The following is a 27,131-nucleotide window of genomic DNA, read 5'->3' as shown; positions in this document are numbered from 1 at the left end:
TGGGGGGTGGGACGGGCTAGCATTAGGTTTAGGGTTAGGTTTAGAGTTAGGCTAAGGAGAGCAGTAAGAATGAAGGAAAGAAGGACTGTGTAGAGGGAAAAGAGGGGTGGGAGGGGTGGGAGGGGTGGGGGGGAGGGGAAAAAATATAATAAACATCATTACCCTATGTAAACGTAAAAAAAAAAAAAATAAAAAATAAAAAAAAAATAAAAATAAAAAATAAAACTGATATATAAAACCAAAAAAAAAATAAAAAAAAAATAAAGAGGATTAGATGATGGAAATTGAATAATGCTGTCCAAGAAGAACCATGAATACTCTAGGCCACTAGATAGGTACACCATGCAGAGGGGCAGAGGTGCTCTGTGTCCAGGTAACACTTCCTTCTTCCTTCATTCTGCTAAAACACTAAACGAGAGCATCCAATCAAAACTTCTTTGTTCATGATTTTAACCTTCTGCGACTCTATCCTCAAAGAAGTTTCTTTCATGTACATGGGGGGAAATCAAATTCTACAAAACAGTTGTTCACTCCCTTGAATCCTGAAGCTTAAACAACATCACAACTAGGAGAGCTGCTTCTTGGGACAGCTGTTCAGATCCCTTTGACCCCAAGGGTAAGAAAACATGGAGGACACAACACTTGATATCTGGAAAACGGTTTTATTCTCCTTGCCAACATCTCTTTCAACATTTTATTAGCAAATGATAAGTGACTACGAAAAAATGACAATTTCATAAAATCTTCAAAAAGTGGTAAAAATTATTTAGAAAAAAGGAGGTCCACTGTTTTAAATAAAAATATTAGAAATATAAAAAGTGAGAATCCCATCACATGGAAATACATCAAAGGTCCTATAAACACATCTTCAAACAGGCTCACATCAGAATAGAGCTCTCCAGTTTTCAAGAAGAAATCTCCTGCCTCTTTCTTTTTTTTTTTTTTTTTTTTTTTTTGTGGTGCTGGGAATAGAACCCAGGGCTTCATGCATGTATAGCAAGGGCTCTACAACTTAGTTATACTTCCAGCCCTAGAAGAAATTTTTACCTAGGCTCTTTTCTTCCAGGAGCGCTTCATAATGAACAGAGGTATTTCCAATTCACTTCTTTAGCACATAAGCAGAGCTATGATAACAGAATCATTAGAAGCTGGGAATAAAGTTCAAGGACACAACTTGCTTCTGAGACCAATCATCTTTGAGTTGCTCAAGCCAGGGTAGAAGCTTAACGAAGATCAAGACGACCAGGAAGGGAGGAGAATGCAAAACATGCTATTACCCATTTCATTGAAATGCCACCAAAGTGACCCCTGACCCCCACTTGACAAGGTTGAAAAGTTTAATGAGGAAGGAGTCTGGATTGTTCATAAAATAATAAAATATTTTAACTTTGTCTTTTTTTTAAAAGTGTGGCTCTTCAAGAATTTCATTTTTTAAAAAAATTATCTGTAAGAGAAGAAAAAATGTATTTAATTCAAACAGTGATTTTTAACATTCCCATGATAAATCAATGACCAAAACATCAGGCCAGGTTTACAAACTCCAGAAGATTCTTGCAATTAGAATGGCACTGCCTTTGTTTAATTTCAGGCGCAGCAGGAAGGAGACTCCTGCTTTTTCCTTATGCTCTTCCCCTCACCTATGAACTCACCAGTACCTGGAATAAATTCTGAAAGTGTCCTTTGCTCTCAGAATCTGTCTTCTGATGCTATGAGAGTGCTGGGTCTCACTATTACTCTGGGACATACAAGTCTTCCCAGATATTTACCCTTCTGTATGTGTGAAGAAATGACACCTTGTCCTGAGAACAGGGTATATTTAGCAGTAAAGAGGCACAGGGCACTGGAAGATTTCAGTTTCATATAAACAATTCAAAATAAAATACCTAATGAAGTCAATCACATGCCAAATACTTGTCAGAAAATATTATGTACATATAAATCTTAAGGAATCTGCCATCTTCTGTGAGAAATACCAGTATGTACCCACTTCCTACCCTGCCCCAATATCAACCAGCTATGGCAAATCTTTCAAAGCATGGGCAAATTCACTCTTCTGCTTACTTACTTTCAGCTCAGGTTTCTGATCCTAGTCGTGTACTTGTCTGGGTTGGCAGCACTCATTACTGTAGTATAAATTGTGTAGCTGAAATATCAAGAAAAATTTTTATATATGCTTCATTTCCCCTAATAATCCAAAGACAGGGAAAAAAATATCAAGGCCTTCCCTAACACTGAGATCTGGGACAAGAATACAAACAGAGGTTCATATATGTCAGAATGTTTAAAAATGTATAAATGGAGAGGTCAAAGTGTTCTTCCTCTTATTTTGACAACACTGTGGAAGACCAAGTTGAATTTTAAATTCCTGGACTCCTTAAAGCTCCAATGCTATGGCAGTGAGTGACAGCCTGTCCTTGGCCCTGACCCTGGCTCTGTCCTAGCCCACAAGGGGATGTCCTTGCACATATATGAAACCTCAGACATCTAAGCTTCACCCATATCTCCCAGCAGGCAGCCACTTCTTGGCCCCTCCAAGGACAGGGTGTCCACAATGGCTGCTCACCACCATCAGGAGACTGCACCCAGGAAGGAGGACACATGGTCCCTGGAAATGGGCTTGGGGCTGTTCAGGGAATCCTAGGTACTGAGTCCTGGGACCAGACTCTGGGTGGACACATGACCCTGACCCAGCAGATTCCTTATCTCAAGGGAGGGTCACAGCCAGAGGATGGCCAGAGAGGAGCCTCCAAATCTCATGGATCAAGGTGGGTGCTCCTGCCCAGAACTAAAGATAAAAAGTACAATGCCATTCATTCCACATTCTGCAAAACAAGAGAACAACACAAGCACATGTGCACCTGTGCTAAATCCCGTTCCCATCACTCCCTTCCTCCATTGCTTGTGTTGGAAAGCAGCTGGGGCTCATGGTCAAAGCAACTGGAACTCAGTTGTTAAGGAACAGGCAGAATAAGAGCACTGAGCGCCACAGCTGAAGGTAGCACTGTGAGCATGCTTAAAGCTTAACCAAAGGTGTCGCGGGTCCCCTGAACAGGACCTCAGATGCTTGCCTACTTTAGTCATAGTTCTATTCTCTATTACTTCCCCCGCCCCCAGGACTGGGATTTGGACCCAGAGGGTTCTACCACTGAGCTACATCCCCAGTCCTTTTTCCATTTTTCTTTTTTTTAAATTTTGAGATAGGATACCACTAAATTGCCCAGGCTAGCCTTCAACTTGTAATCCTCCTGCCACAGCCTCCTGAGTAGCTGATTTCAGGTGTGCACCACCACACCCAGGTGTCCCTTACTATTCAAATGCTTTTTCTGTTGATGACCATAGAGAATATTTTATTGCCAGTGGGCTTAACTTTTGAGCATGGTGCAAGGAGGCAACATAGAGCTAAATGGGTATGTTCTGACATTTCTATAAACCTCACACACTTGACAACCCCAGATGGGGTTAATCATTACATGAAAAGGGCCTGAGAGTTAGGGAGCTGGTTCAGTGAGGACTGTCATTTAAATGCAGTTCCTCTTGGGTTTTTGATTGCACAATAGATAAAAATGTTACTCAGTAAACCACTTACAACTTCTAACAATCTTATTTTGACAAACATTTCAGAAACCATTTAAATAGTTAAATAAACCATCTAACTCAGTATCCCTACTTCTGGGAATTCAGCCAATGGAAATAATCCAAAAAATTCAAAAGTGGAGGGGGGGGTGGATATACATATATGCTTATTTAAGTTATTTTTTGGGTTTTTTTTTTTTTTGGTATTTTTTGATTTTTGGGGGGTACCAAGGATTAAACTCAGGGGCACTCAACCATTCAGCCACATCCCCAGCCCTATTTTGTATTTTATTTAGAGATAGGGTCTTACTGAGTTGCTTAGTGCCTCCATTTTGCTGAGGTTGGATTTGAACTCAAGATCCTCCTGCCTCAGCCTCCCGAATCACTGGGATTACAGGTGTGAGCCATCGTGCCTGGCACTTATTTCAGTTTTAATGGAGGAAAAACTAGTAAGTGGAGAAAGCCTAATTTAATTATGATAGATGCAATTAGCCATTATGCAGTCATTTAAAAATAAGAGGGCTATTCAAAGCATAGAAATTGCTTTCTTTTATTAAAATAAATATATTAACTACTTAATTATAAAACTTAAAAATAAAGTCATCACATACATAATTACTTTTAAAAACTGTAAGAACACAAAGATAACCCCTATTTTTTTTTTTTTAATTTTTTATAATGCTGGGAGTAGAACCCAGGGTCTCACACATGCTGGGCAAATGCCTTACCACTGAACTATATTTCTATCTCTTTATTTTTTGAGACAGGGTCTCCCTAAGTTGCCCAGGCTGGCCTCAAAGTCCTGGGCTCAAATGATTCTCTGAGCCCAAATAATTCTCCTGCCTCAGTCTCCCTTGCAGCTGGGGCTACATGCAAGCACACTATGCCCAGTTTTTAAGCCCTATTTTTAAAATGAATATTAGAAGGGCAAAATTGCATCCTTTGAGGAGGAAGCAGCCAATAAAGTGCTAGAGCTGGCTCCTACAGGTTAATGAGAGCAACTGTTAAATATATAGGTAATTCATGAACCAATTAAAAGCTTCAAATCAGTCAAGGTGAAAGTACAGGCTGAGCATCCAAAATCCAAAACATAAAATGGTCAGAAATCCAAAACTTTTTGAGCATCATGTTGGCCTCAAAAAGTTTTGGATTTGGGAATATTTCAGATTTTTCAGATTAGGGATGTTCAATAGGTAAAGTCCATGCAAATATTTCAAAATAGAAAAAAACTCTGAAATCTGAAACACTTTTGTTCCCAACATGTTGAATAAGGGATACTTCACCTATATTTACAATAGGAAATTGACAAGTGCTAAAAATCAGGAAAATTGTTTTGTTTTTCTCCCCTACCCCAAAAAGCTAATTTCTAACAGACCATTGAGTATGGTTCGTTATCCAAATAGCTTATTTGTTAGAATATTTATTTTAAACTAAATGTGGGTGTGGTGGCACATGCCTATAATCCCAGTGACTAGGGAGGGTGAGGCAGTAGGATCCAAGTTTGAGGCCAGCAAACTTATTCTTACTTAGCAAGAGTCTCAAACTAAAAAATAAAGAAGGACTTGGATTGTAGCTCAGGAGTAATGTGCCACTGGGTTCAATCCCCAGTACCATAAAAGTTAAAAAATTTAAAAATAAAAATAAATTAAAGGAAGGCCAGGCATAGTGGCACACACCTGTAAACCCAGCGGCTCAGGAGGCTGAGGCAGGAGGATCATGAGTTCAAAGTCAGTCTCAGCAACTTAGTGAGGTCCTAAGCAACTTAATGAGACCCTGTTTCAAAAAGTAAAAAGGGCTAGAGATGTAACTCAATGATTAAGCACCCCTAGGTTCAATTCCTGGTACCAAAAATAAATTAATTAATTAATTAAAGGAAGGATTAGAAAACTATTTTTGTGTTATTACAGTTTTTAAAGTAGTTACATAAGTGATGACTATATTTTAAAAATTAGTTCCATAATAAAATTGTTCTGATATTTATTTGAATAATCCGTGGTTTTGAATAGCCTCCAAAATTTTAAATGGCTAGATAGTGGTAGTAGAATACTGATTAATTTGTTTTCTATGCTAGTATTAAAAAATTATTTATGGAATAAATTCTTAAGTGTTAATTTTTGTGTCAGGCCATACTCAATGAAAAGACTTCCAAAGAGGTATTTTGGAGATATATTTCTATTACGGTACAAAATAAAACAATGACAGTTTTCAGAATATCTTTATACTTAGAAATCTTAGAGTACCCAGATACAAATCCAAAGGAAAAACATCTGCAGGGTATTTGATTGTATTTTTGCAGTAGTGGGGATTGAACCCAGGGCCTCACACATGCTAAGCAAGTGCCCTACCAGCAAGTCATTTCATTTCACTTCAATAGGGTCTGCTAAATTGTCCAGGCTGGTCTCAAACTTGGGATCCTCCTGCCTCAGCCTGGGATTTTAGATGTGTGCCTCCACACCCGGGTTCTTACTGGGTGTTTGAAAGCTTTACTTATTCAGACTGTTTTTCGAAAAATACAATTTGATATTCTTGCTGTGGAGAAAGCAGAGATGAGAGTGGAGGACTTCTGTTTAATGCTGCATTTGGAGTGTATTGAAGTAAAAGCAGGAGATAATTGTCTGCTTGCAGGTACTTCCTCATTTATTTTAATAAATTAAGTCCTACCTCACAAAGCATAAGAAGGTGTCTACATTCCTGATGAGGTAGTCTTGGGTGTGGATAAGGCAGTAAGGGGTGAGTCCCATTCCTCAGTATTCCTCTGAGGGGGATGAAGAGGAGGGGCTGATGACCTATTTAGCTTCACAGGGATGGTGACAGTGGACCTTCAGTTTCCTGCACAGCTTTGGTGGCAGCTCCCTCTCAAACTGAGCTAAGAGTTAAGCTCTTAGCCCAGAGCTCTGCACAAAATGAGTGTGAGTAAAATCCTAGGCTACAGGCCAGAGAAACCAGAGTCCACAGAATGCTACCCTCAAGGGTGCAGGCTAAAGAAAATATTCCTAATAAATTGTGCACAGAATGAGGAATAACATGGAGGTAGAGGTAGTGGAAACTGCTTGGGAAGATAAAGGAAAATGAAAGGTGTTAAAAGTTTAGTTCTAACCAAGTGATGTGAAGGAGCACACTGTCAGTGAAAACTGCCCACAGCTAGCAGAGTTAGGATGAACGTGTCACTACCTTCCTCCTTCGCCATCCTCTGCCTCCTCACCTTTGGGTTTCATCATGAATTTCTCATCAGACTTGTGGTGTACTTGTTTATCTGCCCCACCCCACACACAGATCGTTAGTTCCAGGAGAGTGGAGACCGTTCCATTCACTGCTGGACCTACAGCACCTACAGGGTCTGATCTCAGGAACCCTTACTCCCTGGTGAGCCACAGTGTGTGAATGAGGTCACCATTCTGGGATGATAAATGAACAGATGTGCTTAACTTGTCACTTACTTGTTACAAACTGGAACCACTGACAAAACCTGTGCAGAAAAAAAAAAATCATATTACAAAAACATGAAAAGGTAGAAGAAACACCAGTAGAATATCTATAGGAAGAATATAACCATTTAACACTTTAGTGTATCTCAAGATTTTAGTTATAAATCTTTTAATCCTTACTCTTTTTTCCTTTTAAACAATAAACATATGTTAAAAAGTTTTTAACTAGGTAGAACTTTTACTCTAACCTTTTCATCTACCACATTTGCCTGATTTCAGAAGAGACATTTTTTTCATCACTACTAACAAAGACACTAAACATCCTGGGTAAGCTGGATATCAGGACACAAGTTACCTGGAAAAGCGTCTCCAGGCTGAGGTTTTCCGGCCCTGTGGCATTAAGGGCTTTGATGGCAGGTGTTCTGCAAGGACAAACGTTAAAGGTCACTAGGCACTTCAGGAAACCCTGAATCCCATCAGTCTTATTCTGTTTCACACAATCCAAGGCCCTGTCTCATTATCTCCTATATGTCCAAACAGACACTGGCCCCCAAGCATATTAGCTGCGTTGGCCCAGACCACCATGGTGGGACTCCTTCCGCAGGCGGTCCTGTTGCCCCTGTGCTCAAGGAGGTTTCAGAATTAAATCTTTCCCACCAAACGTGGAGCAATAAAGGCAAATGAAGTATACAGTTATATGTTCTTTGTAGCCACAATAAGTAGTAGAAATTTCACAATTACAAGGGACAATAAAGACCCTCAGCTGGATTGCTTATTTATTTAAGGGAATGTCCTCAAAAAAATATCTTACATTGAAGTCCATGAGTCTGGCCCTCTCCTTTCATTTACAGGTGGGTGCACAGAGATCCCAGAGCCACACAGTGGATTATTAGTGGGGTTGGTATTGGGCTTCAGGGCTCCCAGCCATGAGACCAGGGCCAACTTCATCCTTCCCAACCCCACCACCTATCAAAGGGCCCTCTCCATTACTCCTCCACACACTGTACTCCCCACCCTGGACAAGGCACTGGGGATGGGGGAAAGTGCACCATCTAGGAGGGGACAGCACCTGTAGGTCTCTCCAGTCCCTGTGGTAGAAGGGGGACATTCTCTTGACCACAAGAAAACATTGCCAACCAGAAAGCATATGGAAGGCTACCTCCGGTCATCTCTCTTCGGTACTGGCTTCCAGTGGTCATAATTTGTCTCAACTCGGAACCACCTACGACAGAGCACATCATCTTGTATTATCCAAGGTCATTTAGATATAATTATAGAAGACATATTAAAAAATAAAAATACTTTGGTTTCACCAAATTTAAAAAATTAAAAGTTAAATAAAAATAATAATAAGATTTGATACAAAATGACCATAGTCTTTAACTCTACTCACGCTCCATTCAAAGGATCTAGAGGCCAAATGTCTGCTGGGCCACCTCTGTTCCTGGTGATGACCACTCCCTCCTGGGGGGATGTGCCACCAACGATGTAGTAGACATTAGCAATGAGGGGAGTCTTGGCCAACTTGTAAACGGCTGCTTCAAAGTTTTCTGACTCACTCAGGGTCTGAACAAAAAGACAAACCAGCATTGGCAACATCATCCAAGGGAGTGGTCCACACCCAATGATGGACAAAAATGGTCCAAAGCCCTTTCTCCTGATATACTAAGCTATAGCTATAACCTTGAACTACTCTGACTTATCTTCCTGAGATGGAAGAAACGTCAGCTACGGTGGGGGCCAAAAGCAGCAAGAATTCCTCATGAAAGGACAGAACTGTTGCAAGTCCCAGGTTTGGTTCACCAAACACAAGCTGGGTGATTTTCAGGCAGATCTCAGTCTTAAAGGATGCCTCATGTTTCTCCATTCACTTGTTCTTTCAATGGGCACTTCTTGAGTACCTATTGGGTACCAGGCACTGTGTTGGAGTGGAGCTAGAGCAGTGAATATAACTGACCAGGTTCTTTTCCCCCCAAACTTCCAAAGAAGACAGAAAAGTCAACTAGGCAATGAGGGCACAGAGTAATAAGTATTAGCATTGGAGAAGGCAAGGTAGCAGGAAACCCGACCTCTCCCAGGACAGTGGAAGAGGCATTCCATGGAAGCTTCTCATGAGCTGAACTAGATTATGAAAGTGGTGGTTGCAGGGAGAGGAGAGGGGGTCGGGTAGAGAGTTCAAGTTCAACTAACTTATTAGCAAAATCTTGGGATGAAAGAATACAAATGAATGAAGAGCCTAACTGCTGTTCTGATACCCCTGAGGGTCCGCGAAGACTTCCAAAGTTCTATGGCATGAGCAGCAAGGGAATCACTTTCAAAATCCTCAGCTTCTATGTGTGCTCCTTCTGAACTGATCTGCTCAGGAACATTCTGCAGTAGAGGGCCTGTTCTTTCATCTGAACCTTTCACAATTAATCACCCTTCTACCATTTTTTGAGAAGTACATTTTATACTAACCCATCTTGAATAGTGTCAAGAGGCACTGTTAAGGGTTTGGGTGGGGACAGGGTCAAATAAAAGAATAATTCAAAATATTGGTATCTGCAAATGTTCCATCTTTCAAATGTTCATAAACCATAAACCCTATGGAAGGACTTTGTAGATTTTTCCCCTGCCTTATACATATTGCTGTGAAGAGTATTTTGATTTGCATTGGTTTGTTCTGAACACAGAAAAATAACAAAGTGAGGTAGTAGGAGTGATGGGATATTTATTTGATTAGGTTGCTATATCATCACCCAACTATTATCAAATAATTTGTCTCCTCTTATAGATAGCTCTTTGAGAATAAAGCAAAAGAACATCAATAACAAATATTGAAGGCATAGTGACTTATTTCACTCAAGTAACATGTCAGGGAAGAAAAGTGCCTCATCTATCTCAGGAAATGAGGAATTTATGGATTGGATATGAAGCATTCCCCAAAGGCTCATGTGTTGAAGGCTTGGTCCCCTATGAAACAATGTTCAGAGGTAAGACTTTTGGAAAGTGGTTGGATCATGAAGGCCCTGACCTTATCAGTGGATTAATCTACTGATGGGTTGATAATTTGATGGCATTATCGGAAGGCTGTAGAAAATAGGAGGTAGGACCTAGTTGGAAGAAGTAGGTCACTGGGGGCATGCCCTAGAAGGGTATATCTTGTCTCTGACCATTTTATTTTGCTCTCTCTTTCTGCTTCCTGTCCACCATGGGGTGAACAGCGCTGCTCCACCACACTGTGTCCACCATGATGCTCTGTCTAACCGCTGACCCATAGTAATACAGCTAGCCAACCATAGACTGAAGCCTCTGAAACCATGAGCCAAAATAAATATTTCCTCTGCTAAATTATTCTTGTTAGGTATTTTAGTTCAGCAACAAAAAGCTAACACAGAAATTAATTCTAAGAAGTAGTATTGGTGATGTGACCATACCTGGCCTTTGGAATTGGGGAGAAGTTTGAAAAGTTTGGAGATGCAGGCTAGAGAAGCCCTAGAACATTGTAAGTTAAGCTTACTGAACAATTATGGTGTGAGTTCAGAAGACCAGAAGGCTGAAACAAATGCAGAGAGTAAAGACTGCTCATGAGGTTTCAGATGAGGATGAGAACTCTGTTGAGAATTGGACTAGAAGCCATTTTACAAGTTCTGGCAAAGAACTTGTCTCATTTAGTACATGCTGTGAGATTTGTATAAGTTGAATTTAAAGGTGATGGATTAATTAATCTGTTGGAGGAAATTTCAAGGCAACACAGCATTCAGGCAGTGTCATAGGTATTGTCAGTGACTTTTAACCAGGTGTAAAGTCTGAATCAGAAGCAAGAAGCAGAACAGAAAGACATGAAAAGTTTTAGTTTGACCAGAAAAGCACATGTAAAATTGGGGTCAAGGGAGTTGTGGTTGCTGAAGATATTAGCACCATTAAACAGAAGCCATGCAGTAGTCATGGGGACAATAGGAAAGATGCCGTCCCTTGAAGACATCTCAGGAACTGGCCAGATCCCCACCCATAGCAGGCTCAAGGGTGTAAAAGTATAATCTCACGTGAGATACTTTGCTTGAGAAGAAAGCAAGAGGATGCCCCACTCTCACAGGGCTGCCTATGTATGACATTGTTTCCCCAGAATTCATTTCACCGGGTTCAGTCATGCAAGTACTTAGTGGCCACTGTAGCTGTGGTCCACAAAAGCCTGGCTATTGCTCCTGCTCAAAGCAGACCTTGGCATCATCCACGTGGTTCTGGTTTTGTGGGAATACAGCATGTAAGAGTTACAAGGTTATGAAGACTTCCGTTGAGATTTTAAAGGAAGGCCTGGGTGGGAGAGGGGGTCAGGCATCATGTGGCAGGCCCTGAGAGGGTGACATGTCAAAGTGTAAGAGTGAACATACATTGTTGGTGGGACTTTAAATTGGTGCCACCACTCTGGAAAGCAGTATGGACATTCCTCAGAAAACTTGGAATTGAACCACCAGTTATCTCACTCCTTGACATATACCCAAAGGACTTAAAGTCAGCATACTATAGTGACACGGCCACACCAATGTTTATAGCAGCTCAGTTCATAATAGCTAAGCTATGGAACCAACCTAGGTACCCTTCAACAGATGAATAAAGACAATGTGGTACATATACACAATGGAATATAACTCAGTCATAAAGAAGAATGAAACTATGGCATTTGCTGAAAAATCGATGGAACTGGAGACTATAATGCTAAGTGAAATAAGCCAATCCCCAAAAACCAAATGTTCTCTCTAGAATATGTGATGTTAACACACAATGAGGGTGGGAGTAGAAGTTCATTGGATTAGACAAAGGGGAATGAAGAGAGGGAATGGGGAATTGGGAATAGGAAAGACAGTAAAATGAATCAGATATGACTTTCCTAAGCTCATATATGAATACATGACCAGCGTAACTTCATATCATGGACAGTCACAAGAATAAGAAGTTATATTCCATGTATATATAATATATCAAAATACATTCACTGTCATGTATAACTAAAAAGAACAAAAGAAAGAAAGTACAAGAGTGAAGCCATAGATGTTATGGAGACCCTAGGAAGTAAAAGATGCCAGAAATGTAGAACATCTGCTGCTTCCCAAGTCCTTTGAAGTTCATATCTTGCCACTGTGTGACATGCCTCAGATGCCAGATGTAGAACTCGAGATTTAATGTTTGTCCTCCTGGGGTTCAGTCTTGCTTTGAATCCATCCCTCTTTTCTATGCCCCCATTCCTCTCTCTTGGAATGGGAATTCTGCCCTATGCTTGTCCCATCATTATATGTTGTAAGTATGTAACTTGCTTTTTCATTTTTACAAGTGCTCACAGCCAAGGGTTGCCTTGAGTGTCAGAGGGACATTGGACTTGGACTTTTGAACAATGCTGGTACTGTTGAGATTTCAGGAACTCCTGGAGGTGGACTGAGTATGTTTTGCATTGTGGTATCGTCATGAGCCCTTGGGAGCAAGGAGCAGAATGTTATGGTTTGCATATAAGATGTCCCCCAATAGACTCACATGTTGAAATCTTGGTCCCCAGTGAAACAATGTTCAGAGGTGGGGTTTTTAGGAAGTGATGGGATCATGAGGGCTCTAACCTCATCAGTGGATTAATCCATTGAAAGATTAAAAATCTGATGGTGGTATTGGGAGATGGTGGAAACTGTAGGAGGTGGTGGGTCTAGTTGGAGGAAGCCGGTCACTGGGGGGGTGTGCCCTGGAAGTGTATATCTTGTCCCCAGCCCTTCCTTCTCTCTCACTTTTCTTCCCAGCTGTCACACTTCTCCACCATGATGTTCTGTCTCATCTCACACCCAGAGCAATGGGGCCAACTGACCATGGATTGGAACATCTAAAACCATGAGCCAAAGTAAGTTTTTCCTCCTTAAGTAGCTTTACTCAGATATTTTGTTCCAGTGAGGGGAAGCTGACCAACACAAAGAGTGACTGCTAATGAACCCAGTATTTCCTTTTGGAGGGATGAAATGTTCTAAAATTGATTGTGGTGATGCCTGCCAACCCTACGAATAGCCTAAACACCAGTGAGTTGTATACTATAAGCAGGTGAATTGTATGACATGAGAACTTTACCTCGATTATACATCTACTTTATGACTCAGCAATTCCACCCTCAGGTACTACTCAACTGAAATGGATGAAATGCAGACATAGGTTCACAAAAAGACCCAGACAAGAATTTCCATGGTAGCCTTATTCATGATAGCCCCAAAGTGAAAACAACCCAATATCTATCTACAAGAAATTGGGCAAATTGTGTGGCATATTCATGTAACTATTTCTTAGTAATAAAAGAATGAGCTAGTGATAGAAACAACATGGATGATACTAAAATACATTATATTGAGTAATAAAAAAAGGGTCTGTACTTATGATTTCATTTAATTGAATGAATTCTAGAACAGGCAAACTTGTCTGTGGTGATAAATGTCAAAGAGTAGTTAACTGGACAGAGCACAGCGGGGGCTGAGTGGAGCCGGGGGCTGAGAATGCATTGGAAAGGAGCACCAGGGAAATTTCCAGGGATGTGGAAGTGGTCCATATCTTATTCCGTTGGTGGTTACATGGATAAATGGGTACACATAATTGTGCTAACACATTTGCCTAAAGCCTTAAGATCTGTGCATTTCATTGTATGCAAATTATATATAAAAATTTTAAAATCATTGTGGTATTTTGATTCCAATGGATTGATTTAAATGTTTATTCTGAAATGTGAATGTTTATAATGGTCTGGATATTTTACAGTTTTCAAACTCATGATGAAAAAAAATGAAAAGTTATCTTAAGATATGTGATGAGGGCTGGGGCTGAGTGGCAGAGTACTTGCCTAGCAGGTGTGAGGCACTGGGTTCGATCCTCAACACCACATAAACACATAAAAAGAAACAAATGTGATAAAGGCACGCTGCCCAAAAAAAAAAAAAAAAGAATGCATAGTTTTTCAGCATCTTTAGGGCGTGCTCCTGCAACAAGTTGAAAGAAATGCAAGAGGTAGGGTGGCGGGGGTGGGGGGGCAGCAAGCAGGTGATTTAGAGCAAAGTGAGAAAGTGAGGAAGGACCAGAAAGGCAAAAGCTGGGCAGGGCCAGATCCTGATACCAGAGATGTGCTCCTGAAAGTGGGCCTTCTATGGTCAAAATAAAGTAATAGATGGTCTGGAAAGCTGCTCATCTAATAGACTTGTATAAAGCAGATGTTCCTTTCATGGTATGTGAAGCTAACTTCTAATGCATTTTGTTCATTAATTCAGATATTTATAAATGAGATTCTAATAGGAGTGTCTATAGCTATACCCACAGAAGAACATAAATTGAGCTCTTATCTCAAGCAGTTATTGTGGAAAACTCTAGCCTACGATAAAGATTCTTTCCTGAACAAACTCTAGCTGGGCTCCTCTGAGCCCTCTTCTGCTTGCCCTAACCTTGGCCTATCAAGAAGAAAAACACTAGCAGTTTCTGTCAGCTCAAGGCTACATTCCTAAGATGACCCTAGCCCCTAGCCTGTCTGAGGACAATCAAGGCATCAAAAGAATCATTCCAGACAACTGAAAATAGCACACTTGTCTCCCAGCCTTGGTGGAAAGATAGGAGCCCAGCTTCAATAAGGCCAGGTAGCAAACCCAGACGAGTTTCACTTGGGCAACTCCTCCTTTCCACTCATAATTCTTCCCTTCTCTAACTCTATTAAACCTCCATTCATCCCCTTCTCTATTCCCTGATTCTTCCTTTAAAACACCCAATCACCTCTGCTCAAATCCAAGTCCTTAATTGTAGAATATTACTGATTAAAACCTCTCTTTGCTAATTTAATTAGTGCCTGACTTTGTTTACCTTTGATAGTTATTACTGAAAGGTTTATAGCAGTTTGCAAACACTTAGCTGCTTATTCTTTTCAGAACCTTCTTACGTTAAAAGCTGTATCATTAAATGACATAGGACATCACAATGAGAACACAATGTAGAAGATGAAGTTAGTGTGAGAGGGGCTCAACAATAAATATACTCACAGTGCGGATAAGCCAACTGATTGGAGAGTGTCCCTGGAAAAGGGCAGCAATCACATTCTCCCACCACCAGCCTTTATCTGCCAAGTTGAAGAAGGAACAAGTTTGTCACTCAAGCACCATTAAAATATTTTTTTTCTTAAATTTTGTTAATTTCTACCAGGTGGGGTGGTATACACTGATATTCCAGTTACTCTGGAGGCTGAGGCATGAGGATTACTAGTTCAAGGCCAGCCTGGGCAACCTAGAGACCCTGTCTCAAAAATAAAAAGGACTGGGGGTGTAGATCAGTGGCATTGCACTCCTGGGTTCAATTCCCAGTACTGCAACAAAAACAAAATTTTTTTTTTGTTTCTTTTTCATTTTATAAGCTGATGGAGGAGAAAGGCTGGCTGAGAAAAAGTGATTTTACTATTATCTAGCCTTCAAAGACTAAGTCTGAATTTCAGGGTGAACAGAAAAACATCATGTACATATACATCTATGGGTATGCACATAGATGTTCTTCTAGTGAACAAAAATATGCAGATATTCTCTCAAGTGTTGAAAGCAGAATCTTCTGTACCTGCTTACAATGATAATTATGGTGAAAGGAAACACTGTATTAATTATCCCAGGCAAATTACATTATGTATCTTAAAGGGAAGTGGCTCAATGAATATTGGGAAGAATGTATAGAACAACAGAGTAAACGAATAGGATGGGAGGGAATATTTGCATATAGACATCTGATGAGGTATTAATATCCACAGCATATAGAGGATGCCTAAACTCAACAATAAAAATAAATAAATAAAACTCAATTCAAACTGGGCAAAGGGCCTGACCTGTAATTCCAGTGATTAGGGAGGTTGAAGCAAGCGAATTTCAAGTTCAAGGCCAGCCTTGGCAACTTAGCAAGCCTCTGTCTAAAAATTAAAAAGGGCTGGGGATGTAGCTCAGTGATAGGACACATCTGGTTTCAATTCCCAGTACCAGAAAAAGGGGGCAAGCAAAAAACTTGAACCCACATTTCTGCGAAGAAAATAGACAGGTGGTCATAAGCATATGAAAAGATGCTCAACATCACTATCCATTAGAGAAATACGAATTAAAATTATAGTGAGGCACCACCTCACTCATTAGGGTGGCTACTACAAAACAAAACAAAACGAACAAACAAAAACCACCAAGAAGTGTGAGTGAGGATGTGGAGAAATTGAAACCTTTTATGCTGTTAGTGGGAATGCAAAAAGAGATAGCCACTGTGGAATATATAGTAACTTGGAATAAAAGTATGTGGCTTGGGAGGCTAAGACAGGAGGATGGCTTTGAACTCGTCATCCTCAGCAATGGTGAGAAACTAAGCAACTTAGTGAAACCCAGTTTCTAAATAAAATACAAAATAGGCTGGTGATGTGGTTCAGTGGTTGAGTGCCCGAGTTCAATCCCCAGTAACCAACAAAACAAAAATTAAAAGTGGGATATCCAAATTATTGAGTAATTCCACTTCCACTTATATAACCAAAAGAATTGGAAACAGGATCTTGAAAAGCTATTTGTACACCTTGTTCAGAGCAGCATTATTTATAACAACTAAAACAAGGAAGCAACCCAAGTTCTTATCAAATGGATAAGCAAAGTGGTGTGTGTATAGAAATATTATTCAGACTTACAGTAAAGAAATTCTGACATATGCTGTAACACAGCTGAAATTGAGGACATTAATTATGTTAAATGAAACAGTCCCTTCCATTTGCATTAGGAAATTAACATAGTCAAAATAGCAGACATTCCTGGGCTCTGTAGTGCATGCCTGTAAATCCCAGCTCGGGAGGCTGAGGCAGGAGGATCTCAAGTTCAAGACAGCCTCAGCAATTTAGAGAGGCCCTAAGCAACTCAGTGAGACCCTGTATCTAAATAAAATATAAAATGGGCTAAGGATGTGGCTTAGTGGTTGAGCATACCTGGGTTCAAACCCTGGTAACAACAACAGCAAAAAAATTGTAGACATTGACAATAGAGTAGTGGTTCTAAGAACTGGAGAGAAAGTGAAAGGGGGAATTCTTATTTAAGGTGTATAGAGTTTCAGTTTTACAATGGATGTGAAACATTATGTATATTTAGTACCACCAAACATGGTGAAGATGGCAAATATTATGTCATATATATTTTGTCATAAAAAAATAAGGAGAGGGCTGGGGTTGTAGCTAGTGGTAGAGCACTTCCCTAGCACATGTGAGGTGCTGGGTTCGATCCTTAGCACCACATAAAAATAAATAAGTAAGCCAGATGCAGTGGTGCAGGCCTGTAATCCCAGTGGCTAGGGAGGCTGAGGCAGGAGGGTCTCAAGTGCAAGCCAGTTCAGCAAAAACAAGGCACTAAGCAACTCAGTGAGACTGTCTCTAAATAAAATACAAATGTGGCTGGGGATGTGGCTCAGTGGTTGAGTGTCCCTGAGTTCAATCCCTGGTACTCCCAGACCAAAATAATAAATACATACATACATACATACATAAGTACATAAAATAAAATAGTTGTCCATCTACAACCAAAAGTGTTTTTAAAAATAGGGAGAAAGCTTAAATTAGGAGAAAAAAAGAAATAAGTATTGAACATCTGTGGGCCACATGCTGACTTGGACCAGAACCTTGAAATTTAACAGTAAAATCAAACAAAACAACAACAGCAACAACAACAAAATCTAATATACCATTAAATAAATAAGGTTTTGATTACTGTCATAAATTAAAAGGGACTATTGTAATGTGAGCAATGAGGGAAGTCCCCCTAGAGAGAAGCATTAAGGACAGCCTGAGTTGTTGACATTTCTTAATTAAGATAGGCCTAGCATTCCAGGCAGAATGCATGGGTGTCAGGGCAGAATCAGGAAGAGAAAGAAGGCCAGAGAGGGGCAGGTAGAGGGAGGGAAGGGAAAGAGGAAATAAATGAGGTACAGGAGGTGATCAAGTAGGCCTCTGGGGTCAGAGTCAGAGTCTTGGGTTTGTTTTAAATGGAAATGGAAAGTCACTGCAGAGTTTTTTTGGGTGACATTTAAAAATTTTTATTGTTATTTTAATTGATAAATAATAACTGTATTTATTTATAGGGCATAATGTGATGTTTTGATACCTGCCCACATTGTGAAATGAACCAATCAGTCTAATTAGCATATCCATACTCACAACCCTATTATTTCTTTGTGGGGAGACCATTTAAAATCCACCCTTAACCGTTTTGAAACATATAGTACATATTATTACTAACTGTAGTCACCAGGTAAGCATAGACCACCAGAATTTACTCTTCCTGGCTAACTGAGACTTTGTACACTTGGACCAACATTTCTCCTTTCTTCACCTCTACCCCCAGCCTCTGATAACCACCATTCTGCTCTCTTCTACAAGTTTGAAGTTTTAGATTCCATATATAAGTGAAATCAACATGTCATTTGTCTTTCTGAGTTACACTGAGTTTTGAAGAGGGCAATCACCAGATGGTTCCAGTTGCTGGGCAGAGAGAGAATTACAGGAAGGCGAGGGCAGCGACTTTTGCAGAACTGGCTGGGGATCACTTGGACAGGGCCTTCCCTGGCCCTCCGGTACACTCCCTGCTTCCCGTGTTGCTTGTGTTTGTAGTGCTTACCACTCCCTGAGATCATCTTCATTGCTTTCAAGACTACGACCCTCTCCCCTCACTGAATATCTGGGTAGAACTAAGCAGAATATGGTGAAAAATACTCAGAAATTTGTTTTGATTACCTCGTTCATCACCAGAAACTGTAAACTTGTGTGGACTCTGACCAGTCCATAATCCTACATAGCCAATAAAGTGGTTCCTGTGAATGCAATCTGAAATCAAGAGACAAGGCATCATTTTACTGTTCCAACAAAATATACATTGAAATCACTTGTTTTGTCTCATAATTCCCGGATTTTTTTTTCCTAACAGAATAAGACTCTAAAGATTCTAAAATAGCCTTCTGGAACAGAGGTTCTTAACCTTGGGGCTCCATGAATAGAATTCAGTGGAATTAATTGGATGGGAAAAAAGTACATCTTTATTTTCACTATCCTCTCACTGAAAGTTAATTGCCTCTATCATGATGCATACAACAAACCAAGTAGTGACAGTGGCATGGTGATTTTGTCTCCAGGAGAAATGGCAGGTATTTTCACATGCCTTGAACATAACTTGAATACTGCCTCCCACAGTTGTCCCTACTCTGAAAATTATGGTAGTTATTAGATTCACTGCTAAATCTGACTACTTAAGTGTGTTTAAAAGTATAGTATTGAAATAACTGTATTCAACATAACTGGGTTCTTTTATAATCCCATTAAAACTTATTTTAGTGATCCAGGCACAAATAAGCCCCATCCCAGAACCAGAAAATGGTGTTTGATTTAAAAACTTGTTTTGACTTGATTACAAGAGATAAATATCACACATTTGATAAGCTATGTGAAGTTAGAGGAAACAAGTGGGACTGCTCACCAATTAGAATCATATTTAAATTTTAAATATTTAAAAAGTCAGTTTACATATCTTTCATTTAACCCTCATAATTATCCCATGTGAAAGAAATCACCCCACTTTAAATTAAAATAACTAGCTCCAGTGATCAAAAGATACCATTATAATATCCCAGGAGAAAAGCCAAGGTACAGCAGTTATTTCCAATACTAGATTTATTTTTCAAGGAAGTACTTAGTGTTTAGCTCATACTGTCCAAGGGTTAACTGATAGCTTTATATTCTGAAAAATAAATTAGGCCTAGGTTAATATTTTTCTTTAGAAGGCTTAATCTTAAATTAACCTTCTTCACTGAATTATTTTTCTTCACCTCATCTGGCTGTGAACATAGGGCAAAGCAGCTAAATAGAAGGGAGAAGGCAGTGCCTTTGTTTTCTAAGTGACTTTCTCCCCTAGACTTATTAAGGGCCTTCTGTGACTTTCCCATTTTCCATTCACAGTCAGGAAATAGGAGTAAGCCTACTTACTACTGAAGGCCTTCTAGTAATTATAGGAAAAACAAAAATGTAAGTATACAGTCACTCCCATTCACAAGACACACTGGCCCTCACACAACTGGCACTCTTGAAGGGTTGAGAAATTAAAGTTCCTAAAAATCAAAATTACTTTGTAGTTTCAAATTTACATAATTAAGATATGTTGTAAGAAACTTTATTAGGCAGCTCTGCAAATTGGCCTTTATTTCTAAGTGTTTGTATTCCTAATTGTCTCTGCCAAGTTAATATAAACCTGAGCAGGGGACTCTAATTTATATTTTAACTAAGGTTGAATTTTGGCCAAAAAAAAAAAAGCTATTAGGAGCTGAAGGCCTATCCCTCATCTCCACCATGTGCTCTGGGGCAGGTTAGTCTCTGTAAGGTCAGCCCACTTAGGTGAAAAATAAGAATGAAAATGTTGACTTGGGCCAGTTTCATGAGGCTGCTCAGAGGTTCAATATACAGAAAAATATTTTTAAAATCATGAACATTAAGCACAAATGAGAAATGAATTGTGTGGATAAACCTGTTCTTAATTTAGCAAAACAATTTATTGGCCACAAGTTCTCTGCTAAAAATTAATACCCAAGTGTAAACTGACTAGATTCAGTAATAATCTGAGAGTGAAGTCACCTCAGTGGATCGATTCTCATGGGAAGCTCTAGGACAAACAGCAACAAATGAAGCAACAATTGTTAGGGTCAGTTTTAGAGAGGACAAAGGAAATGGTTTATTTTACTGCATTCTATTCCTTTCTCTATTCATAAGATTATTTCCAGTCAGGCATGGAGGCACACACCTGTAACCCCAGTGAGTTAGGAGGCTGAGACAGGAGGGATAGCAAGTTCAAGGCTAGTCTGGGTAACTTAGCAAGACTCTGTTTCAAAATAAAATAAACATGGAGAGTGCTATTAGTCAAATTATATTGTTATAGTGTATATTGTGTGTATGTATGATGATGTACCAACAGATCGCATCAGTATATACAACTATAATGCACCAATAAAAAAATGTGGGGGAAAAAACAAATAAAGAAAGGGCTGGGGATGTAACTCAGTGGTAAAGTGCTTGCCTCTCATGCAGGAGGCCATGTGTTCTATCCCTTGCAATACACACACACACACACACACACACACAATGTTTGTTCATTGTAGAATAATGTAGAAAAACAGTCAATAACAATAATTATCCCTTCATTTAATTATAACTTACTATTATTTTAAATTTCCTGAATTTATGTTAGCACTTGCTACAATTAAAATTGTTTTTGAAGTACATCTTCAGCTAGACTTCATATTGTAATTGTGGCAAAGAATAGAGAATGCCATCCTGTTCTTAAAGACATAATCTGTCTTTGCATGTTGTACTATTCATAGCAATGACTCCTTTGTATATTCAATTAACGTTGATTAATGATCCCTAGAAGTTTTCACAGTCATGTAACAATAGTATATATCAGATTATGCTTTTAAGAGACCATGCTAAAAGCAAAATAACATAAGGTTAATTTTTTAGTGATTATACACAATAGTTGCATGGGCAAATTGGTACTCGAAGAGTGAAAGTTCATTTATTATTTGACCACTATTTATCAAGCACCTACCACATGCTTTAATCTTCAGAACTATTTCAATAAAGTAGTTATTAACCTCTCTGGGTCTCTGGGTTTGCAAAACAGGTATGAGTAAATCTCCAGGTTCATAAAGGAAGTAGCCATTACAATACTTGGCCCTTACCTATTCCAGAAGCGCCTGGAAAAGCAGAGAAGGAGCTGACTTTAACATACGATGGACGGCTTATCATACCCTCAAAAGAGACTTCCCTAAGGAAAAACTGATTGACCTCTTCAATCCGAGCTCAATAATAATAAATGACTCTTTTCCTATATGTACAATCAATGTACATCTTTCTCCTGGTTTTGCTTCTTCAAAGGTTTGATTTGCTTCTTATAGGGAGAATACAGTTATGTTAGCAGGCTCTCCAAATGATTGTTAACATGGGTTAGAACTGTTTCGAATTTCTGTATCTTACAGTATGGACTATACCTGCCCATTCTTTAAGAACTGCACATCCACCGTCAACTGCGTAAGATATTTCCAAAGCATAGTCCAGATTCCGACCGTGGTAAATGTGGCCCTTGGAGTCTTGAGCCACATACTGGTGCAGAATCTAAGAAAGGGAAAAGTCCAACATCAATAAATGAGACAAGTAAGAACAAGAAAAAGGAGTTTTTTATTTTTTAAAATAAATCCTCAAAGTAAGAGTTTTTCTTCCTTATAGTTAACATACATGCCATAATCTTATATAAGAATATGAATTCAGAATTCAAGCTGAAGAACACAACTGGGCATAACTCATCTGTGTTCTTCAGTGTCACTAGACTGTGCTGTTGGCCCACAAGGATGGTGTTGCAAAGACGCAGAATGAGAATTTCATCTACAATCACACTGAATGAAACGGATTCATGCTGCTCATCTAGGCCTCTGAACTCTGCTTATTCCTCTGCATGGCAGTATGTATTCTATTTAACATTTTATTTGAAGCTGGCCCAAGCTCACCTCTCCATACAATGAATTCCTCAAGCAAGTACAACAGCACTACCATTTGGTTCTATGAATGTTTTATTTTGTCCCCTTGGGAAAATGGTCAGCTCTTTAGGGGCTTGGCACTATTCCTTTTCCTCCCAGAACTTGTCACACAGAGCTACTAAGAGAAAAAGATCCTAAAAACTCCTGGCTGGAGAGCGGTATTTTGAGGAAAAGAGGAGGAGATTTCTTAAAATATTTCATTATCCATATTCTCTGAGACTAGCTAATGTTATATGAAAAAATATTTATAGAGAGTATGTTCAATTCTTGGGGAGAAAAATATATCTCTACAAATAAAACTGAGAGGAAATACTCTGTCTGAATGCCTGATTGATAGTCATATCAGATTGTGATTAGTTTTCTTCTTTATAATTTTTCTGTATTACTGATTTCATATAATGATTACATGTTACTCTTATAAGTAGAAGAAAAACAAGTGCTACTTAACTTTTTTTTTTTTTTTTTTGGTGTGTTTAAAGAAGGAAACTCGGTCAGGTTTTAATTCCTTCTGGGGCTTGCAATCTTAACTTCAAAGGGTTTGTGAGAGGAACAGCACTGATAAAATAGGGAACTGGTTAAAGTAAAGTTTTCAGAATCTTTCTCAAAAGTGATCTTTCAAAACTGACAAATAACTATCATTCCACATCATTCCAAATATGCTAGCATGATGCTGAGCACAAGCACGGGGACGAGTGAGACAACAGCTCTGCTTTGGGAGAGGCACTGCAGGGCACTGGAGACTGGTGTGCTTTTAGCAGCAGCCACCAGACTTCCAGCAAATCCCCTCTGAAACTTGGTTTCCACATCACGAAACAAAAAATACCACCTTCCCCATGGGGCTGTATTCATGAAGGGCCTGGCACCCAGGAGACTCAATAAAACATAGCTAATATTCTGATACAAACAACCTGACTTCAGAAATGAGAACAAAACATTTCCTTTGCTAATGCTAGTGAAATCTAGCATAATAGTGTTTTCTGTTGTAGGTAATTTAATAAACACTTTAATCCGAGTTCCAAAATTTAAAATGTTTTTACTAGAACTTTTGACTTAATCTGCTTCCATATGATGACTCCAGAAGAGAGTGAAAATGTTCAGTGATTTTTCATTGAGAAAGCCACATGCCAGAAGAGGACAAAGTTGGAGGTAGGAGAGGAGATGTAATATTAACTTAATTCAACTAAAAAGTACTTTAATTTAGCAGACCTGTGTCTTAGTGGTGTCTGAAAGCACTTTTCAGAAGAGGAAGCAGTCACAATACTTAACTTACCCTTCCTACTTATTCTGGGAAGATGCCAAGTGCAGTAAAGTTTTATTATCTCAGGAACTTTTTCTTCCCTTCATCTTAGGCAGCCAGAAGCTGTGAGGAGCTACCAGATGTTACTACATGAGGTGGCAAAAACAATGTCTTAAGGCAGAAACCAAGCAAAACCTCTCTTAGTTTCAGGACCTGTTACTGAGTCCATAAACACTTAGGATCCCCCTGCCCTTTGCCTGGGATCAATCACACACTTCACATTTTTTTCAGTTTTGGATTCTGCACCTGATTATGCCCAGTGCTCAGACCAAGGTGTAGTCTTATTAGATAGAGCAAAGTTTCCTGTGACCCTAGCACTGGAGGAAACAGACTCTGAAAGTACTCTGGATCACCAACTATGAAAAGGATAAATGCAGTGGGACAGATAAGTGCAGGATGACCTGCTACGTGTGTACAGCTAGACAGTCACAGAGACATCTAGAGGGTCCAGATGAGAGTGGGGTGTGTTTCAAAAACTTTCTGGAAAAGTACATTTTGAACAAAGTTTTGAAAGTGGGATGCTACCCGGATTGGTGCCGAGGAAAAAAGGGGGCTTCAAGTGCAGGGAAAATTGAGTCAGAAAAGCTGCTTTCCTTCTAGAAGCTCATGATCTGCTGCTCAGATTTCCCCAGAAGCAAGAGGAAGTGCGGCCGGTTTTGGGTAGTCAGTCACTACTCCCTTTTATCTCACAAACAGCAAGCCTCCTCCCACTCCTAAGTGGCAGGAGTTCCTGGCAAGTTCAAGTTAATTCGCCCAAGAATTGGTACTCACGCGGAGTACTCGTAGGCCAGGTTGACAAGGAGACCGTCCACCAGGCTGAGGTTCAGGAAGTCGCACACGCCGAAGATCTCATCTGTGAAGGGCTGGGGAAGGAGGCTCTCACAGCTTCATGATCTCCTTTCCAATCAACTCGAGGACCCACTTGGAACTCTATCGCTAGAAACGAAAAACCACTAAGGTGTCTGACCCTGCTTAGAGGACAGACGGGTGCGGGAGGCTGGTGAATGTTAAGGGCCTCGTTCCCCTACAGAGCTGACAGCTCTGTCGCCATAGCATTCTATCCGCAGCGTCCAAGAGGGAAAAAGAAACCTCGGAAAGGGTGATCCCGAAGGGCAGGCTTGGGAGCCCCAAGGCCTGTAAGGAAGGCGTGGATTGCGTCCTCCACTCCCTAGCTAGCAGCCCGGGTGACAAACAGCGCGCCACCCCGACCCGGAATGGTTCCAGGACTGGCGTGCCATTAGTAACTCGAAAGTCAAACCAGCCGCGCCGATCGTCCCCTCGCCCGAGGCTGCTCAGAGATGCAGCAGAGGCTAGTTCTCGAAGAGGAGGGAGAGGACGATGTTGGAGAGGGAGGGGAGAAGTGGAGTCTGGGTTGAAAGCTCAAGGCAGCGAGGTTTGGACTTTTCCGCACCGGACCCCAGCCGCCGGGCTTCCGGCAGACAAGGTCCGGAGCCGGCGCTCACCCGACGATTTGCACCACTGCGGCGCGCAGCAAGTCCCGGTCATAGTGCTGCAGCACCGGCAGCCAGCGCAGCTCTGGGGCCGCATCCAGGCTCACGTTGAAGAGCGGTGGCGCTGGGAGCGAGGTGGCGGCCCAGGATCGAGCCCCAGCTAGTGGCAGCAGCAGCAATGCCAGCGCGGGTAGCGCCCCGGGGCCCGCCACTCTCATGGCTCGGGTTCTGGCTGCAGCAAGTCGGAGGGCAGTGGCTACTGGCGCCTGGGGAAGCCAAAGGAGGAGGAAGGAGAAGGAGGAGGAGCCCGGGCAGTGCCGAACACCAGAGGCGGAGACTGCGCGCTGCCCGCCCGCTGGGGACAACCCCTGATACCAGAAGTGACACCCTCGCCATCCCTGCCACTCAGCACACCACCACCCGCCGCAGCTCTGAGTCCAGACGTCCCTTACCATAGGGACGCTGAATGCAGCAGGCGACAGGCTTCTCGTAGTTGCAGCCCGCCCCATCCCAACTACGTGGACCCGAGCGAGTGTAAGCTGCAGCCCGCCAGGCGGGTTAGATTTCCAGTAGCGACTATGTACTGGGAAAGTCCTACTATGGTAGAAAAGAATCCGTTACCTCCCCACTTCATTTGCTTATTTTTAAATTGTTCAATTTAAATGTTCGAATTGCTTGGATTTTTTTTTTAAATTTAATGTTTAAGTTGTAGATGGACACAATACCTTTATTTTATTTATTTATTTTTATGTGGTGCTGAAGTTCAAACCCTGGGCCTCACACGTGCTGGGGCAAGCGCTCAACCACTGAGCTACATACACCCAGCCCGTTGATTGGGATTTTATAAAGGGCAAGAGAATTTTTCTACTCAACACTCCACTTCTCTGTTAAAAAAAAAAAAAAAAAAAAAAAAAAAAAAAAAGCTAAATATTTGGTTAACATTCATGTGTCCAATATTTTTGCTGACAAAATAAACAAACAACCTAAAAGGTTGTATTAAATCATCCCATTAAACAGATGAGGAATTGGGCTTGTCAAGGTGAAGTCATTTGCCCTGGACACACCTCTGGTGAGCTCTGTCTTGCTCCAAGTCTGGCTGTCTGCATCCAAAACCCACCTCCCCAATGTCTAACCTGAAGCTTCCTCACCTAATTTGCATTCTCAATATCTGGGAACAAAACTTTCAGGTCAGGAAAATCGCCTAAGACTGGTATATTCTTAATGATTAGCACAATTATTTATGGGTAAAATAGAGTAATGCACACAGGAAACTTGGAAAAAAAAATTTGCAGGAATTCCCAAGTCCCCCATCCTCTTCTCCTGTCTACCACAACCCCAATTACTACCTCTGCCTTTTCCTTTTCTTATGGCCTTTATTCCACTGGTTTGTAGTTTCTTTTGTGTCTGGTTTTACTGTTTTACAGCAGAATGCCCAACATAGAACATAATTGCAAATATTCAGCTGTGCAAAAGAGGAGAGGGTACTTAAGTACAAATGGGAGACATTATTATTATTATTATTATTATTATTATTATTTTGTCTTAATACTTAAAACAAAATTCAGGTTCTTACCCTCTGAAATTTAGGTGTGCTGAGTGGAGCAGCCTGTAGATTCACAGTGATGTAATGATTCTCCTTCAGTAATCAATACATGCAATTGGGATAACATGGTTGAACATGATCACCAAGGAGTCTCCTTTCTGGAGTCTTTCTAAACTGTCTACGGACATGATATGACCAGGACAAAGACCACTGAGAAATTCTGAAGATCAATGGTCAGTAACAGTTAAGTATTC

General features: G+C 40.4%; 1 protein-coding gene across 1 annotated transcript; it reads right to left on the bottom strand.

The window, feature by feature from the left end:
* Nucleotides 1-902: 902 nt before the first annotated feature.
* On the bottom strand, nt 903-25,692 carry Naaa (N-acylethanolamine acid amidase). Its single transcript, XM_053743453.1, is given in 14 exon segments — nt 903-1,444; nt 2,066-2,143; nt 7,011-7,039; nt 7,354-7,420; nt 8,158-8,220; nt 8,392-8,564; nt 15,011-15,087; nt 18,748-18,819; nt 18,822-18,837; nt 22,044-22,095; nt 22,097-22,154; nt 22,157-22,167; nt 24,655-24,819; nt 25,347-25,692. Coding segments are annotated over 13 exon segments (1,065 nt in total). The 5' UTR covers nt 25,553-25,692; the 3' UTR covers nt 903-1,444; nt 2,066-2,067.
* Between the last annotated feature and the right edge of the window lie 1,439 nt (nt 25,693-27,131).

Source organism: Sciurus carolinensis, chromosome 10 (assembly GCF_902686445.1).
Source record: "Sciurus carolinensis chromosome 10, mSciCar1.2, whole genome shotgun sequence".
In the NCBI taxonomy this organism is placed as follows: domain Eukaryota; kingdom Metazoa; phylum Chordata; class Mammalia; order Rodentia; family Sciuridae; genus Sciurus; species Sciurus carolinensis.
This window is presented reverse-complemented; position numbering and strand designations above follow the sequence as displayed.